Source organism: Hypanus sabinus, chromosome X1 (assembly GCF_030144855.1).
Source record: "Hypanus sabinus isolate sHypSab1 chromosome X1, sHypSab1.hap1, whole genome shotgun sequence".
NCBI classification, from domain to species: Eukaryota; Metazoa; Chordata; class Chondrichthyes; order Myliobatiformes; family Dasyatidae; genus Hypanus; species Hypanus sabinus.
The window spans coordinates 42,201,503-42,220,056 of NC_082738.1; the positions used below are offsets into that span (position 1 = coordinate 42,201,503).

Here is an 18,554-nt window from a genome sequence, read left to right on the forward strand (position 1 = left end):
ACAATACTCCAAATAATGACAAGGAAGCATGTTCTACAGTTTCTTTATTACTCTCTGAACCTGTGTTCAGGGAGTGGTGGGACTTGGCTATTGGGAAAGTTGTAGACCTCAAAAGACGGTAGGGATATTGTTAGATTTGGCAGAGGACATATTGGAGAGGGCAGTGCATGAGTGGTGAGATATTGGAACAAGCTGAGGAATAAAGGGTGACATGGTAGTGTACCGGTTAGCGCAATCACTTTACAGTGCCAACAATCACCGATCAGGATGAATTCCCACTAAGGAGTCTGTATGCTCTCCTCGTGACCAAGTGAGTTTCCTCCACGTGGGCATGTTTTCACCCACATCTCAAAGTGTTAGTGAGCTACGGGCACGCTATGTTGGCACCAGAAGTGCAGCAACACTTGCAGGCTGTCCCCCAACACAATCCTCTGACTGTGTCAGTTGAGAAGTATGTTCCAATGTTTCAAAGTACATACAGTATCAAATACATGTGAAATAAAGCTAACTCAGAGGGGATTTAATCCAGTGGTATGTTATGAAGACCTAGCTGTCCAATGATTGTTACCCTCAAGTCACCTTGACCAGAATTCCATAGCAAGGTTCCAAAGGCACGGGAAACGAATTCATCCCACACAATTCATATGCTGGAGTGGTACCAGGTGTGTAGGAATGAATCCTGACTGGAAGGACCCCACCAAAGGTTCAATTGTTCATTTTATTGTCAAAGTATGTATGTTCAACATAGCTCTGATATTTGTCTTCTCCAGATTGCCGTGATATCCAGAAAGACCACTGGAGTTGATGAAAGAAGAGTCATCAACACCCCCCCCCCACCCCGCCCCAGGGCACCAAACAGAAAGGAAACAAAACCACTTTGCTCACAGAGAGAAACAGAGACCATAACAATCTCCAACACCCTCCCCTGCAGAAAGCAACAGTAACAATCCCTGACCCCCTCACCCACAGATAAAAAAACAGTGACAACTATCCTCCACCCGAAAACAGCAAAAAACCGAAGGACGCCAATTCACAGTCCAATAATCACATAAATCTCAGAATATCGGAAATGGCTTCCAAGCTTCTAAATGTGATGCTGTTCAAGTTGAAATGGTTACAATTGAGCTCCACTCCAAAAATAAAGGATTTTCAAATGTAGAGCATTGAAACACAAGCAGAAAGTGACTGAATTGCTAGGTCTTTGTGATTATTTTCTGCATTTAAAAAAATGTTAGTGTTCTTTTATGAAGAGGCAATTTAAGTCAGCTTTTAAAAAATTGAATATCTGATATTAAGAATAAAACTTTTAAGCATAAATTCTCCATGCATAAATCTCTTTCTTACATTTTCCCAATGACATGTTTATTTTTTAAGGGAAAAAAATATTTAAATGATTTGCAGTTGGCTAGATTTAGTCATTTAAGTGTTGTTCTGCTATGCTAGAGCCCTTATTGCCAATCAATGTGTTAAGCTCTTTCTACATGTGTGTAGTGTAGCTGTAACCAACAAAGTGGTGTTTCAGAGTCTTATACACCTCACTGGGGGCTTGGAATTATGACTTTCAGCAATAACTGTGAGGAATGTTTTTCTTTAGGTGTTAATGCTCAATCTATGATGTGCAAATTCTACAAGCAGATTCTGTGCTGCTGCCCGGAGCCAGCCCCAAGTGAGTCATCCTGAAGTTATCTGCTGTTCTCCTTCAACTTTCCTTCTCTCTCTTATTCCCTGCACATCATACCAACCTATCCAACGCCCAGTGCTTACAATCTTTATCCAAGGCAAAGCAGCTCAGTCGATTTGCACCCAGTTCATCATCCTAAGTATTCATTCACTTCACCACCAGAACATTGAAACTGTAGAGTGCATCATCTACAAATACAGTATAGTCACCTAATCACCAGCAGTCTCTGTATTCTATTTCCGCAGCATTGACCTTCAGCAGTAAAAACCCCAGCTCGGACTCTCGCTCATTCCAATCTATGACCCTGTCACCCTCTGGACATCTCTGACATTTGTCCAGACTCAGCTCTAGGTTTAACTGACATGCTCTACACATGCTCTGATGCAGTGTGTAAAGGGAAGCCCTTAGTAGGTGTAACACTGACCTTGTACAGCTTGAGGCATTGGGCCTCAGGTGCTGTTGAATTTCCAAATGATGAGCCCACAGTAGAGTGATTGTTTACTTTGCCTCTGTTGGAAGGAAATTCTACCTTACAAATAATTTGGCACTCTACTGTAGCAGTACCTGTCACTAAATAATGGCAAATATACCTTCAAAACAAGGTGAACTTTTATCTTCAGATGACTGAGTTTCTTGGGGGAAGTTTGAATAGTTTAGGACTTTAATCCCTGGAGCATAGGGTAATGAAGGGAGACTTGACAGAGGGTTACAAAATTATGAGGAGTATAGGTAGGGTGAATACATGTAGGCTTCTTCCCCTCATGTTGGATGAGGCTAGAACGAGAGGTTTAAGGTGAAGAGTGTAATATTTAAAGAAAATTTGAGGGGGATCTTTTCAGAGAGTGGTTCCGTGTGGAACGAGCCTTGGATAGTATTGAGCTACTTAAGAGTCACTGCAATTATCCTTGTAAGTGGATTCCACCACACTCCTTCAGCCTTCAGCCTATGATTTTGTGCTGACCTTTTAACCTACTCCAAGATCAGTCTAACCCTTCCTTCCCACAAAGCCCTGCATTTTTCTTTCATCCATACACCAATCTATGAACCTCTTAAATGCCCTTAATGTATCTGCCTCTACCACCAACCCTGGCAGCCAGTTCCATGAACTCACCACTCTCTGTGTAAACAACCTACCTCTGACATTTTGCCTTTACTTTTCTCCAATCACCTTAGAATTACGCTCTCTCATATTAGCCATTTCTACCATGGGAACAAGGTACTCTATCTATGCCTCTTATCATCTATCAAGTCACCTCTCATCCTCCTTCACTCCAAAGAGAAAAGCCTTAGTTTGCTCAGCCTTTCCTCAAAAGTCATGTTCTCTAATCCTGACAGCATCCTAGTAAATCTCCTCTATATCTTCTCTATAGCTTCCACATCCTTTCTATAAAGAGGCAACCAGAACTTTGCCACAGGATATCGAGCCGTTCACCTGCTCTGGCCTCTGTAATTTCTGGTCAAGGGTGACCCCCAGGATATTAATGGTAGGTGATTCAGCAATAACAATCTTTTATGGATTGAGGCTTTTACTGGCAAAGATGGCCGATTAGTAGTTGACCTAAAACTAAAGCACTTAAAAGCCAAATGTATTGGTGAGTCTGGAGTCACATATAAGTTAGATCAAGAAAAGATAAAAGATATTCTTCTCTGAAGGATATTTGAAGTGCAAAATGGATTTTTACTTTAAACCATTAGTTTCATAGTTACAAACCATTAGTTTCATAGTTACCAACCATGATACCACCAGCTTTATTTATTCAGTTACTTTCATTTAAAATCAACAGAGAAATTCAACTCATGTTCCTGGATCAATGGCTTAGGCCACTAGATGTTGGACAAATACCTTAACCATTGTTGCTACTATACAATATCAAATGCTGTGGAGATGGTTAGAGCTTGTCTTGTTGGAAATGACTGTTATCTACCTGCTGCATGGCAGCAATGTTACTTGCCATGTCAGCTGAAGCCAGAATGCTCTCCACATCCTTTTACACAAGGTATTGATGGCCTCATTATCGAAATGCAACTGCCAAACTCAAGAATAAAAGGTTCTTGGATCCCTCAAATGAAGAAATTTAGATGTCTGGCATTCCCCTATCTTTATTGAAAGGATAAGGATTGTTGTGCAGCACAGAGTGGTGAAGCATATAAGAGATTTTGTTAGATTTTGCTTTAATTTAAACTGCCTGATTTGTTCTTTCACAGAACTCCGATTGTAATCCCATTTGTACTTTTGTGTTGGATTCTTGCCAACCTTGATTAAAATGGATAGAAGAATTGAGCACTGAAATCAGTATAATTATTCAGCAGAATCATTATGTATTTAATTGATTTTCTATGTCATATTTGTCAGAGAATGGGACTGCTTTGTTTGTTATATTTGAGACACAGAAGGAAAGGTGCCTGGAGGGCACAGAACTGTTGGACGGCCACAGATGCTGAGACTGGGGTCAGTTTTGAATAGATGCATCAGATAGTTTTGGTCACTCCAACTCAGAATACTCCACTTGCATGCAAAGGTTTTAGGATGATCTCAGAGTGATAAGGTTATTATTTTCACTTAATTAGCACTTAGGGAAGATACTCAATTGAAGTTACCTGACAACTTTGTAAGGCTGAATTTGTATTTCCTGCAAAGGGGTTTGAAGTTTGTAGGGAAGTTGAAACTACATAATTTTTTTCAAAGAAACAGGAGATGAAAAATTATTGCTTGGCAGCACTTCCTCAGAATGAATCTCAAAGGCAGAGTACAATATGCTGATGCTATTATAATGCACGATTAATATTACCAACCAGGCATGAACCTCAAGTCAGCAGAAACTTGGCACTGATTGCTTCCCTTTTATGCACAACAGAGGAGCATTTGTACTCTGCTTCATAAATTCACTTGCTATAAAGCCAATGGAACTAAATTTTGGAAAAGGATTATTATCCTCAGTCACTTCTACTCTGCATTAGCAACAACCAATCTGCTGGAGGAACTCAGCAGGTCGAGCAACATCTGTAGGAACTGTTGATGCTTTGGGTTGAAACCCTGCATCTACTTTGTATGATCTGCACAAGTGAGCAAGAATGAATTATATAGTGTATTCCCAGCTTGCTTACTGGTATGCTGGTTATCTCCAAGTCAGGTTAATGGATCTACTCCAGAGGGTTGAACATAAAAATATCTGATAACTAAATGCCTCTCTGTCAGGGGAGCTGTCTTTTTAGTTGTGACAATAAACTAAGGCTTTGTTTGCTCTCTCAGATGGATCTAAAGATTCCACATCACTGTCCTGACGGACAGGGAGTTTGGAATCGGAGTTCATAATCAATGCTCATCTCTCAATTAACAGCTGCAATGTAAATTGTCTGGTGATAACACCACATTGTTTGTGATAACTCACTCTTTTCAGATTGGTTGTTGCATTTCCCACAACAGAACAGTGATTGAACTCCAAAAAGTATGCCACTGGCAGCAAAGCCTTGTTATGAATGTTAATATACCAAAGTGGGACCTTCTTTTCTTTGAAAGAACACAATAGATTGGACTGGTCATCTTTAGTAAAGTGAAAAGACTTTAGATCAAGACAGATATAAAGAATGTTGTCCAGCTTAGATCGGCAGGGTCTGTCGTTAAAGAACAGTATTTAGATCGCAACCACATTTCGCATTGCATATTTATAGCTTATGGACACACATGAAGTGAAAATAGGATTCTTTGCATTGCGCATAATTCTAAGTTATAATTTACAGATGTGTATTCACCATCCAACAACCATTTTAGTGAGTAACCAAATTATGGAATGTTTCTATCACAGGATGTAGACTACGTCCATATAAGCACACAGTGTCCTTCAGCATCCTACCAGATTTCTTGTAGAACTGCACTTCTCCTTGAAACTCTTGCTTGCTGTCGAGTGCTTTCTCGATCTGAATGGAAAGCTGGGCACTGGTCTCTGCTCCATGAAGGAACCGGCATCCACAATTCTTCTGCATGACTTCTGTACGGGCGTAGCCAGTGAGATCGCAGAATCCATCCGAGCAGTAGACAATAGGAAAGCCTCGGTACACTTGAGCATTTGCAAGGATAAAGTTGCTGTCTGCAAATTCAGAGAGAGAAACAAGTTGAAAATTTTAGAAATAAGAATGTTTTTGATAATGACAACTTATATTTTTTAAATTACGAGTCTGGCTAATGGATAGGCTTTCACTCAATGCCAGCTACATCAAAATTAGGGGGTAAAAGGGAAAACGACTCTGTGATACTGATTGAGTATTAATACTGATTGAAAATCAATGAGTGATTTTCAATATGAACTTTGAAAATAATGCTGAATTTGTTGGCATGTAATGTACAGAAGAATATCCATTCATAGTAAACATCTCTTATCTATACATCCAGAAAAGTACAATTTTTGAGAGACTTTGGTGGTCCATCTGAAGATCACAGCTGTTTGGCTGACCTTTCACCTCAGAAAGCAGAGAAAGAGGGACATGCCCTCATCATGTTACTGCCATTGGACAGTACAGGAGCCTGAAGATCCACCCACAATGTTTTAAGAACAACTTCTGCCCCTCCATCAACCGAATGGTCCTTCAACCCAAAAACAGTGCCTCATCATTTGTTTTTTGCACTATTTTTGTAACTTACAGTAATTTTAATGCCTTGCACTGTACTGTTTCTGCAAAACAACACATTTCACAAATACATCAGTGAGAGTAAATGGATTTTGATTTTACTCCACCCATGTCCATAGGAAATTAAAACAGAAGACATTGGAAACACTCAACTGGATAGATGGTATTGGTGGAACAAAAATCTGTTGACTATTCATCACAATAACTAGATACATTACCTTTGTTTCTCTCCTCATTGATGCTGCCTGAATTGTTGAATATTTTCACCATCCACAAGATTCAGCTTATGAATGAATTAAACTAAATGAGAAGAGGAGAACCAACTGATGTGTCAAACATGCCCCATGTCATTGGGATGAAAGATTTCTTCACACTCCTTCCACCACCAAGCACCGACTGTGATTAGTGCAGGAATTAACTAATTTACTTCATAAAAGGTTCTTGAACCAGACACCAAATTTCCAATGTGCTTATATATTGACTCTGCATACTGTTTAGTCTGAAGAGATGTCAGAAAGATTAAAATCACCAAGATATATTTCTCCTTTGCTATTCATTTCGACTAAGATGAAAACAGCTGTATGCCATTTTTACTTGTTACAGTACCATGATTCTTTTGACCTCTCCAAAATGATTCTAAACAGTGCATGCATGGCAACTAGAAGTTAGTTCACAATATGTTGTCTCAAGTCTTAGCTAGTTTAACACTTTGAATAGGCAACTAGATTACACCTAATAGGTCAAAATTATTGTTCCTTCGGCCACTTACATGGGCATATGCTACCAATACCCTCCCACAGATACTGCTCAACTTGCTGAGTTCCACCAGCAGATTGATTGTTGTTCCAGGTTTCACTAGCTGCAGTCGCTTGTGTCTACAGAACTCAGAACAGTGTCTGTCTCTGGAATCTATGGTTGGGAATGTATAATGTGGTCTGCATGATGTAGCTGACTGAATGTAATAGGGCCTTGATACTGGGGATATTGGACTGATATTAGTTCTACTATTCTCCCAGTGATTTTTACTCAAGAAGGTGGCATCCATCATTAAGAATCTCACCATCCAGGACGTGCCCCCTTCTCAATACTACCACCAGGGAGGAGGTAGAAGAGTCTCAAGATGCACACTCAACATTTTAGGAACACCTCCTTCCTCACCGCCATCAGATTTGTGAATGGAACGTGAACACTACCTCATTTTTTGCACTACTTATTTATTTTTAATATTCCTTTTTGTAATTTATAGCAATTTTTAAATGCATTTCAGTATACTGCTACTAAAAAACAACAAATTTTGTGAAACACTTTGGTGATAATAAACCTGATTTCACATGCAGAATGACTCAGGGATCGCAGGTCAGCAAAAGGCCATCAGTGATAACACATTCACTGATGAGCTGATATTGCACAGGTTGCAACTCTGCCAAAATCCTCCCAAGTCTGAAACCCTTCTGAGAGGTACATGGCAAAGCAGTAATAAGTTACTGCCTTCATCGTACTGCCATGTCACAAAATAGTCGTGCTTTGTGGAAGTGGCGATTCCAAATATCATTCGCTCAGCTATCAAATATCAAAATGGGAAGAGAACAATTAATAATTGCAGATTTCTTCTGGTTTTTTAAAAACCTTTTGAGCAGCATCTTAACATTTGAATAATGATTAATACTGACAAATGTGAAACTAGCTGATTCTGGTTAGTCAGCCTCCCTGTATGTGGGAGTTGAATAAATGCTCTCAGTTAAAATAATAAGTGCCGCTGACACACTCCAGGTAAATGACTTCTATGCTCTTTACACAGCTGAGCTTAGTAAAACCTCCAAATGGTTTCTCCAACGAGGTCAAGGTCATTCGGTTAAAATCATTTGAACAAAATCCAATAGGAAATATTAATGTAAGATCTAGGTTAGTCTGTAGGAGATTAATGTTATTGGCTATGCAATGATGTACTGGGAAGTTGTGTCCCACAAATGTTTTGGCAGGAAGTCAGGAAAGCAGAAAAATACCAAATGGAACTGGAAACTGGAAACTGCAATGCAGTTCTTTAACTATAAAAGACATGGAGAATGGAGCTCCCTCTTTCAAGCATCATAAGCTTAAGCTCATTTGGAACGTTGCAACCCATATCCTAACTTGTACAAAGTCTCAATCATCCATTACCCTTGTGTTTGTTGCTTGTTAAGCAACGCTTTGCAATGAATAATTTCAAGCCTCCTTCCCAACTCTAAGCCTCTCTAACACTATAAATGTCTAATATGCGAATGTTCCTCTAGTGTTGTGCACACATCTTCAATGCCAAAGTGTGACTTCAAGAATTCCTCCATTCCTCCTCCCCAGCAATCTCTCCCTCATTTTACATTGCACTTCTCTTTTAAGCTGAGCTTTAAAACTTGCGACTTTTATCCATGGATTTAGACATCTATCCTATTGCTTTTTTAATAATAGTTCTTGGAATGTTTTGCTATAGTAAAAATGTTTTATAAATTTAAACTACTGATAGTGTAATGCTGAGAGGCAGATTTATATGTGTAATTCCCTCAAAGATCATCAAACATGTTCCAGGAGGAGACGTTTAGAATATTAGCACATTTCTCACTTGGCCATTGTAGAACAACAGTTCTGTGATATGATAAAGATCTGGATTTTTTTTTTACCAGCTGATCACTCTTTATTGAAACTCCAGGACAGACCTGGGGCTGGAGTCTGAAACTCACAAAATAGTCTGGATGCCATTAGTGCTTGCAAAGGCAGTAAAAAAGTGTTGTTATGCTTGCTTAGCCCCAAACAATAATGGATACTGAAGCCACAGCATACAAGTGAAACCTGGGCAGGAACAGAACCTCAGGTACACTTGTTACTGGGACAGCCACTTTAAAGGCCTACCCTACTGAGGTAGGGAGGAACCTCTTTTCCCAGAGACTAGTGAATCTGTGGAATTCTCTGCCCAGAGAAGGAGTGCCTTGTTAAATATATTAAAGACACAGTTAGACAGATCTTTTGCAAAGCAGGGGAATGAAAGATTGTGGGGAAAAGGCAGGTAGTTAGACCGGAGACCTGATATTAGAAAACATACCTGATATTGTATGGCAGAGCAGGCTTGATGGGTCTCTTATTTTTTATGTTTGTTATGTTATTTATGTCACTTGAAAAAATGCATTAGAAAGTTTGAAGACTCTATTTCTATGGCTTAAGTTTATTCATAGAGAAGGTTTGTTTGAAGAGAAGGGAATCCAATGGAATACAGCTGGGCAAAGCCCTCACTTTGACAGACATGGCATGTGAAGGCTCCTGCTGCTTCAGCAGACATTCTGCTGGGCATCATTAAAGGATGCGACCAACTGTTAGACAGGGAGTTCATTGGAAGCACACCAATCACAGATGGCATGCCTTGTGTGGTACTAATTGACAAAGCGATAAAGATGCTGTCAACCATTTTCTAGGCCTGGCAAATTCACCTGAGACTGACCATGGTGACGAGCCTTTCCTGATGCCAACTAACCCAGAGGGAGGTGTAGCAGACAGCTCCAGAGATAAACTCTCCTCAGAAGGATCCCCTGCAGGAGCAGCTCAGGTTCAGAAGCCCCAGAAGAGGAGGCCCAATGCTGGAAAATGCAAATTCAGGCTTGTGAAAAAAGATCCACATTCCTTTCTGCAGGCTGGTAACTTACATAAATCAGGTAAAATAAACAGAAACAAACCAGATACTATCACCTTTTTTCATCCAGGCTGACCACCCATTTGAACAAGGAGGGCTGCAACCCATAAGTCAGTCGCAACCAGTGGTAAACTAAAAGGCTGGATACTTCGAGTGAATTCAGGAAAAAGTAAAAGGTCCAATGGGCTGGCATTAAACCTTCAGCATGTTATTGACCTTACTCAAAGTACAAGCATGCTTAAGGTTTTTAAAACTGTCTTTTTATGCTGAACACAAATTAATAGTGTCTATGCCCAGAAAGGAACAAGGTCTCCATTTAGCACCTCAGAACGTGCCAGTTCAAATAATCCCTTGCTGGCAGTCTTCTTGTTGGGAATGAAATTTGTTTAGTTATTTTCTGATGGTGAAGACTCATGTGTGAAATTGGGCGGTAGGAAGACAATCTGAGCTGATGTGAATCCACAGCAGGGAAATTGAAATGTTAAATTAATGGAGCAGTGAGTTAAGCTGGAAGCAGCTGTGTCATATCTGAGATAAGAGCATTTCACACTGAGCATGTGTGCTTGACTGACCTCACCAATTATTTTCCATTCTCTCCTTGTGGGAGAGGATTCTAGACCATGTACACTTTGTGTGGATGCAACAAGGTCTAGAACCTAAAGAACCAATGATCAGGCAAATGCCTAAGCTGCTTGGGGCAAAACCTAGTTTACCACATACAATTACTGCAAATACTTGAATTGCAATCCAAACTTATAGAACATAGAACAGTACAGCACAGTTTTGATCCTTCAGCCCACTGCATTATGCTGACCTATATAAACATACTTCATGATCAATCTAACCATTCTTTCCTACACAGTCCATAACCATCTATTTTCTTACTACGAGCCTAACTACGAGTCTCTTAAATGCCCCTGATATATCAACCTCTACCACCACCCTGGCAGTTAATTCTAAACATTCACAGCGTTGTCTGGCATCTCCCCTAAACTTTCCTCCACTCACCAGAAACACATGACTTCTGGCGTTAGCCATTGCTGCTCTGGGAAAAAGGCACTGGCTGTCCATTCTAGGCCTGTCATAATCTGACACAACTCTATCAAGTCCCATCTCATTCTCCATTGCTCCAAAGAGGAAAGCCCTATCTCCCTCAACTTTTCCGCATAAGACGTATCTAATCTAGGTAGCATCCTAGTAAATCTCCTATAAAGCTTCCTACAGTGAGACGACCAGACACGAACACAATAGTCCCAGTGTGATCTAACCAGAGCAATAAAGAGCTGCAACATAACCTCACAACTAAGCCCAACACTCAACATGCCTTCCTAACCACCATATCATCTTCTGCAACAACTTTGTGGGATCTATAGATGTGGACCAAGAGATCCTTTTGTTCTTTCAGTGTTATGAATCCTGCTAATGGTCTTGTACTCTGCCTTCAAGTTTAATCTTTCAAAGTGCAATGCCTCACACTTTTCTGGATCGAACTCTATTTGCTACTTCTGTGCCCAATTCTTCATTCTGTCTATATCCTGTGGTAACCTAGGACAACCATCTATACTATCCACAATACCTCCAACTTTCATATCATCTGCAAACTTGCTAGAGTACCCCTCCACTTCCTGATCCAAATCATTTATAAAAATCTCAAAGAGCAGGGGCCCCATAACAGATCCCTGCAGAATACCACCAGTCACCGACCTCCAGGCAGAAGCTCTCCATCTATTACCACCCTTTGCCTTCTGTGGGCAAGCCAACTCCAAATCCACACAATCAAGTCTTCATGGAACCCATGCCTCATGACTCTTTGGATGTGACTACCTTGTCAAATGCCTTATTAAAATCCATATACACCACATCACTACTCTACCTTCATTCACCAAATTGCTTTGGTATGTCTTTGAAAACTGAGTTAGGCTTGTGAAGCAAGGCCTGCCCTCACAAAGCCAAGATGACAATCCCTAATAACACTGCTTCTCCAAATGCTTGTAAATCCTATCCCTAGGAATCCTTTTCCATTATTTTGTCCACCACTGACGTAAGACTCACTGGTCTATAATACCCAGGATTGTCCCTACTGAACAATGGAACATATTTGCCATCCTCAGTTACCACTCCTGTGGCCAGGAAGGACACAAATATCATTGTCAATGCCCCAGAAACCTCTTCCCTCACTTCCTGAAGTAACCCATACTTAACTTATCCAGCCCCTGTGACTTATCTATCCTCATGATTTTCAGATGTGCCAACACTGTCTCTTTCTTAACCTCGACACATTCCAGTACATTAGCCTATTCTATGCTGACCTCAGATTTATTAAGGTCCTTTTGTGGAGCATACTCAATGGGCAAAATGGCCTAATTCTGCTCCTATACCTTGTAGTCATTCACTAGTGAGCACTAAAGCAAAACATTCATTAAGACCATAAGATATAGGAGCAGAATTGGGCTATTTGGCCTATCGAGTATGCTCCATGATTTCATCATGACGGATCCAATTTTCCTCTCAGCCCCCAATCTTCTGCCTTCTCCCCACATCCCTGCATGCCCTGACCAATCAAGAATCTATCAACCTCTACCTTAAATAAGCATAAAGACTTGGCCTCCACAGATTCACCACTCTCTGGCTAAAGAAATTACTCCCCAACTCCATTCTAGAATGATGCCCCTCTATTCTGAGGTTGTGTCCTCTGGTCTTAGACTCTCATAGGAAACATCCTCTCCACCTTCACGCTATCAAGGCCTTTCACCATTCGATAGGTCTCAATCTTCCCATTCTTCCCTCATTCTTCCCAATTCCAGCAAATATAGGCCCAGAACCATCAAATGCTCTTCATATGACAAGCCATTCAATCCTGGAATCATTTTTGTGAACCATCTTTGATCCAGTTTCAGCACATCCTTTCAAAGATAAGGAGCCAAAATTGCTCACAAAACTCCAAGTGAGGCCTCACCAGTGCTCTATAAAGTCTCAACATTACATCCTTGCTTTTATATTCTCGTCCTCTTGAAATGAATGTTAACATTGTATTTGCCTTCCTCAGCACAGACTCAACCTGTAAATTAACCTTTAGGGAATCCTGCACAAGGACTCCCAACTCCCTTTGCACCTCCGTTTTTTGAATTTTCTCTCTATTTAGAAAATAGTCAACCCTTTCATTTCTTCTACCAAAGTTCATGACCATACACTTCCCAACACTGTATTCCAGATGACATTTCTTTACCCATTTTCCTAATCTATCTAAATTAATCTGTAGCCTCTCTACTTCCTCAAAACTACCTCCCCTCACCTATCTTCATATTGACTGCAAACTTTGCAACAAAGCCATCAATTCCATCTTCTGAATTATTGACATATAATATAAAAAGTATTGGTCCCACACAGTCCCCTGTGGAACATCACTTGTCACCAGCAGTCAACCAGAAAAAGCTCCCATTATTTCCAAGCTTTGCCTCCTGCCAATTGGTCACTGCTTTATTCCTGTACATAATACCATGGGCTTGTAGCTTGTTAAGTAGCCTTACATGTGGCACCTTGTCAAAGGCCTTCTGAAAATCCAAGTACACAACATCAACTGATTCTCCTTTGTCTAAGGACCTCCCCTACCTCCTTAGCCTCCAGACACGTTTCTCCTTTAAACCCAAACGATCCTACCCTCACTCTTGTCATCTTGCTGTTCTTCATGTATGCTTTCAGGTTTTCCTTACTCCTATTCATGAAGGCCTTCTCATGTCCCTTTCTAGCTCTCCTAATTTCCTTCTTAAGCTCCTTCCTGGTTACCTTGCAATTCTCAAGAGCTCTGCCTGGTTTTGGCTTCCTAAACCTTAAGTATGCTTCCTCAATTCCCTTGACTAAATGTTCCATCTCTCTTGTCAACCATGGTTCCTTCACCCTTTCCCTACCTCAGTGGGAGAAATCTATCCAGAACCCCAAGTCTATGTTTCCATTGTGCATTTTCCTGAGAACATCTGTTCCCAATTTATGCTTCCCAGTTTGCGCACCGTAATTAATCCTCCCCCAATTAAATACTTTCCCACATCATCTGGTCCTATCCTTGTCCATGACTATGCTAAAGGTCAGGGACTTGTGGTCACTATCTTCAAAATACTTTTCCACAGAGAAGTCTTATTCATTGCCGAGTACCAGATACTTTCCTCTAGTCAGCCTGTCAGGATCCTTCCTGGACACATCTAACAAATACTGCCCCATCTAAACATTTTGTACTAAGTAGGTGTCATCAATAATAGGGAAATCAAAGTCACGCTTCTAATATTTTTCAGCTTTTTATGCGCCAACCAGAACCCATAAGCACAGCTCAAAGTGCACCATGCATGTGGATATATCCTCGTTAAAATAAATTAACTGGAATAAAATACAAAACACACAGGGAGATCATATCATTGAAAAACAACAGTGTCCAACAACACATGTCAGAAATGCCGAAGTACTTAGAAAAGGAACTGTAGAAGCATCAATTAGTTGATAGAGCAACATTCACACCTCTGCACTCTTAGCATCTGAGACTCAAAAACTCAAATGCAGCGGATTTTCAGAATTGAATCTCACACTGAGGTCTCAGGAGAACATTAACACACCTCCCTTGACAGATGCTTGAGATACTGTTCAAAAAATAGACGGTACAAGGACCTTCTAATGAATAATACACAGCTGCCTGCATTAATATTGACATTAATGAATGACATTCCTGCACAGCTGTTTTTAAACCTCTGAGTCAAAGCTGGTTAAAGCAACATTTTTATTGATTTTTAAAAGTAGCCTATCCTTTTTTTCAATACAAACTGTAATATAACTCTACCACTAATTATTTTTGAGAACAATATCTCAAATTCAGAGCAATAATGTCCTGAATCTTAGCAACTCTAGCAAGTCCGTAAATTCCAGTTTTTCTTTCCTCCCTAACAATTGGAACATTAACACCTTTCAACACAAGACTCAAGTATCAACACTTATAAAGCAGTTATAAAACTTATAAAACAGTTATAAAGCATTTGTGATGTCCAAGCATTGTAGGGGATAACAATTGTGCTTTGCATGAAAATACAATGGTGTAATAGTGTTCCCCACTGGAACCTTGCCAATCTATCTGAAGGCATAGAGACTTGGTGCATTGGTGCAAAAGGTGCAAAAGGTGTGTGTATTCGTGGAAATTTCCTCATCTGTTACTTGTGGTTGCCCACAGTAGCTGTGTATAATTTAAGGAGTCATGAAAGAAGCTGCTCTCATCTGTGCAAGGCACAGTCATCCCTGGAGCTCATTAAGTGATGGTCCTTAATTGGAAATGCTGCTAACCTGGTTGCCCCAAGAATACCCAAATGGAAGGTTATGGGTTATGTAGGGAGGGGAGGGTTCGATTCATCAAGGAGTAATTTATAAAGGTCAGCACAACATTGTGGACCAGAGGACCATACTGATCTATGTTCTATGACATTAAACCAAGAAGCTGAGGACATGCGGTACCAATTGCCAGCTGCACAGGATTTATTTGCAGAGCTGACAGGAGCCAACTTTGACAAGCTTTCATCAAACTAAGTCTGTCACATTTGTGGTTAAGGCAAACACATTCTTAAACATCAGACATACGTGACAAACCAGATCTGTCAAACATCAAAGATCTTACAAGCCACTGTGAAGGAGATATTACAACGGATAGATCACTGACTATGCAATCCAAATTATTGTCTAATACCTGCAAGTACCAAGGGAATACATTTTGAATATTATAAATGTTCAATTGGTTATATGAACACAATAAAAAGAAGAAAGTGTATGTTCATGAAGAAGTCACTTTTCTTGGATGAAAGGATGAAATGGATTGTAACCAGACAAAGAAAAACTGGAAGAAAATGTGAAGGCCAGACAACTGAGAACATTACATGACTTAGATTTTCGCTCAGCATTGTATGGTATTAAGCTGGACTTTTGACAAACCTCGCTAATGAAGAATGATAAGAAATAGAATTGAAGCAAAACAATAACAAATACATACAATTTAAAGGAAGCTCAGTGAGTGAGCCTATTGTTTCACTCTGAATTATGGATTTGGTACTGTTTCCAGTCATGTAATTCTTAACATTAAAAAAAATTCAAGTTCCACCATGTGCAGTGATGAAGATTGAAAGTAGCTGTGGTCAAATTGAGAAAGATATATTAGGAATAATCTCTGCAGTGAAGAAATTTCATCAGTCGCTATTGGGCAAACCTTTTACTTTAGTTACAGACCATAAGCCTTTGTTAGCAATCTTGGACCTAAATCAGCAATACCATTAATGGTTGCATTGAGAATGTAAGGTCTGGCTTTTCTCTTATGATTCAGTATGAGAATCAAATATGTAAGTTTAAAACAAAAATGCTATTGCAGATGAGATGTCAAGATTACCAAATGTGAATTTGCACACAGGGTGCAAATGCATAATTTTCACAATGAAAATAATTCTCTGCATTAGAAATATTGAAATGAAACCTGTGCAGGAGAGTTTTTAAAATGGATTAGATATTGCACTGGGGCATTTCCACTCTCTTGGCTTGGGAAGTTTGGCTCCAGTGGCACGAGTAGTCATAACAACTGGGGTCTTCCTTGGTTGTAGTGGATGACCACGACTTCTTTTGACCCTCATCATGACCTTCACTCTCCATGAAGCTTTGCTGAATCATGTTCCTAGCCGTTGGATCTAGGTGTAGACACAAGACCATTCTACAGCTGATTATAAATGCTATGAATGAATATGAGTTGTTATGTCAAGCAATTTTGGTATTGTGATCACAGAAGGAATTGTAAGTTTTATATCTTGGTGTGGAAAAGATAAAGATCTTGAAGACCTAGAGTGTAGGTGTCAAACACAAGAGATTTTGCGGATGCTCGAAAGGGTCTTAGCCCAAGATGTTAACTTTTTATTCCTCTCCATAGATGCTGCCTGACCTGCTGAGTTCCTCCAGCACTTTTATGTGTGCAAGTCTTGCTGTGATTGCAAAGCTAAGCCAGTAAAAATCCCCATGTTGAGTTGGATCAACAAACAAGATACTAGAAGACCTCAGCACATAAGGCTTAGGAGGAAAGTTATACTTAGTGTTTTGAGATAGTCAAGCCCTTCATCTGGAGTGAGCTAGTCCAGATGAGGTATCTTGACCTAAAGTATATCATTTAGATGAAGTGTCTCAATGAAAAACATTGACAGTTCATTTCCCCCAGCTGAATTTGCTGTACCGAATGAAGAGACTGTATGCTTGAGTGAACAGAGATAGTCTGTACTGTGCTGGTCAGGGCAGGAACTGGATGATAGTACTTGCTGCATCCGCAAAGCAAACAGTATTATGAAGGACCCCACGCACCCCTCATACAAACTCTTCTCCCCTCTGCCGTCTGGGAAAAGGCACTGGAGCATTCAGGCTCTCACGACCAGACTATGTAACAGTTTCTTCCCCAAACTATCAGAGCCCTCAATACCCAGAGCCTGGACTGACACTAACTTATTGCCCTCTACTGTGCCTATTGTCTTGTTTATTACTTATTGTAATGCCTGCACTGTTTTGTGCACTTTATGCAGTCCTGGGTAGGTCTGTAGTCTAGTGTAGTTTTTTTCTGTGTTGTTTTTACGTAGTTCGGTGTAGTTTTTGTATTGTTTCATATAGCACCAGGGTCCTGAAAAACATAGTCTCATTTTTACTGTGTACTGTACCAGCAGTTATGGTCGAAATGACAATAAAAAGTGACTTGACTTGACCTGATGAATGAGTGGCTGAGGAACTGGTGCAGGGGTCAGGGTTTCAGGTTCTTGATCATTGGAACCTCTTCTGGGGCAGGAGTTAAATGTATAAGAGTGACAGGTTGCAGCTAAACTGGAGGAGAACCAATATTCTTGCCAGGATGTTCGTTAGTGCTACTCGGGAGGGTTTAAAATAGATTGGCAGGAGGATGGGAACCAGAGAACCAAGTCAGAACTGAAAGGATGCAGAGGAAGGTAGACGTCAAGACAGTAAAAACAGGCAGGAGCAAAGTAATAGATACGATGGGACAGATCGTTTGAAGTGAGTGTAGTTTGATGCTACAAATATTATGGGTAAAGGTGATGAACTTAGAGCATGGATCCCATTACAGAGACTTAGTTGAGAGAGGGACAGGAATGGATGCTTAATGTCCCAGGGTTTTGATATTTTAGAAAACAGAGTTTTGGAAAACGTAGGTAAGGGGGTTGGGGGTGGGGGAAAGATTTGCACTACTAATCAGTGACAATATCACAGCTGCACTCAGAGGGGACATAATGGAAGAACCATACTATCTGTATGGTTAGAACTCAAAAATAGAAAGGGTGATTTTACAGACCACCAATAGCCACCAGGACATCGAGGAACAGATATACAAGCAGATTAAGGAAAGGTGTATAAACAATATGGTTGCTGTCATGGGAGACTTCAACTTCCATAATACAAACTAGGACCTCCTTACTGCAAGTGGATTAGATGGGGCAGAATTGGTTAGGTACATCCAGGAGGGGTTCTTAAGTCAATATGTAGATAGTCCATCAGGAGGAGGGGCTGTACTGGACCTGGTGTTGGGTAATGAGCTTAGACAGGTGACTG

At 40.3% G+C, this 18,554-nt stretch overlaps 1 protein-coding gene across 1 annotated transcript in view; it reads right to left on the bottom strand.

Annotated features, from left to right (window-relative positions):
- The window catches only part of LOC132384866 (potassium voltage-gated channel subfamily H member 4-like), a 217,383-nt gene that overhangs the window by 121,726 nt on the left and 77,103 nt on the right, over nt 1-18,554 (bottom strand). Inside the window, exon 2 of the mRNA XM_059956468.1 lies at nt 5,533-5,766. Within this exon, the coding sequence (XP_059812451.1) occupies nt 5,533-5,766 (234 nt within the window). The remainder of the gene's footprint in view (nt 1-5,532; nt 5,767-18,554) is intronic.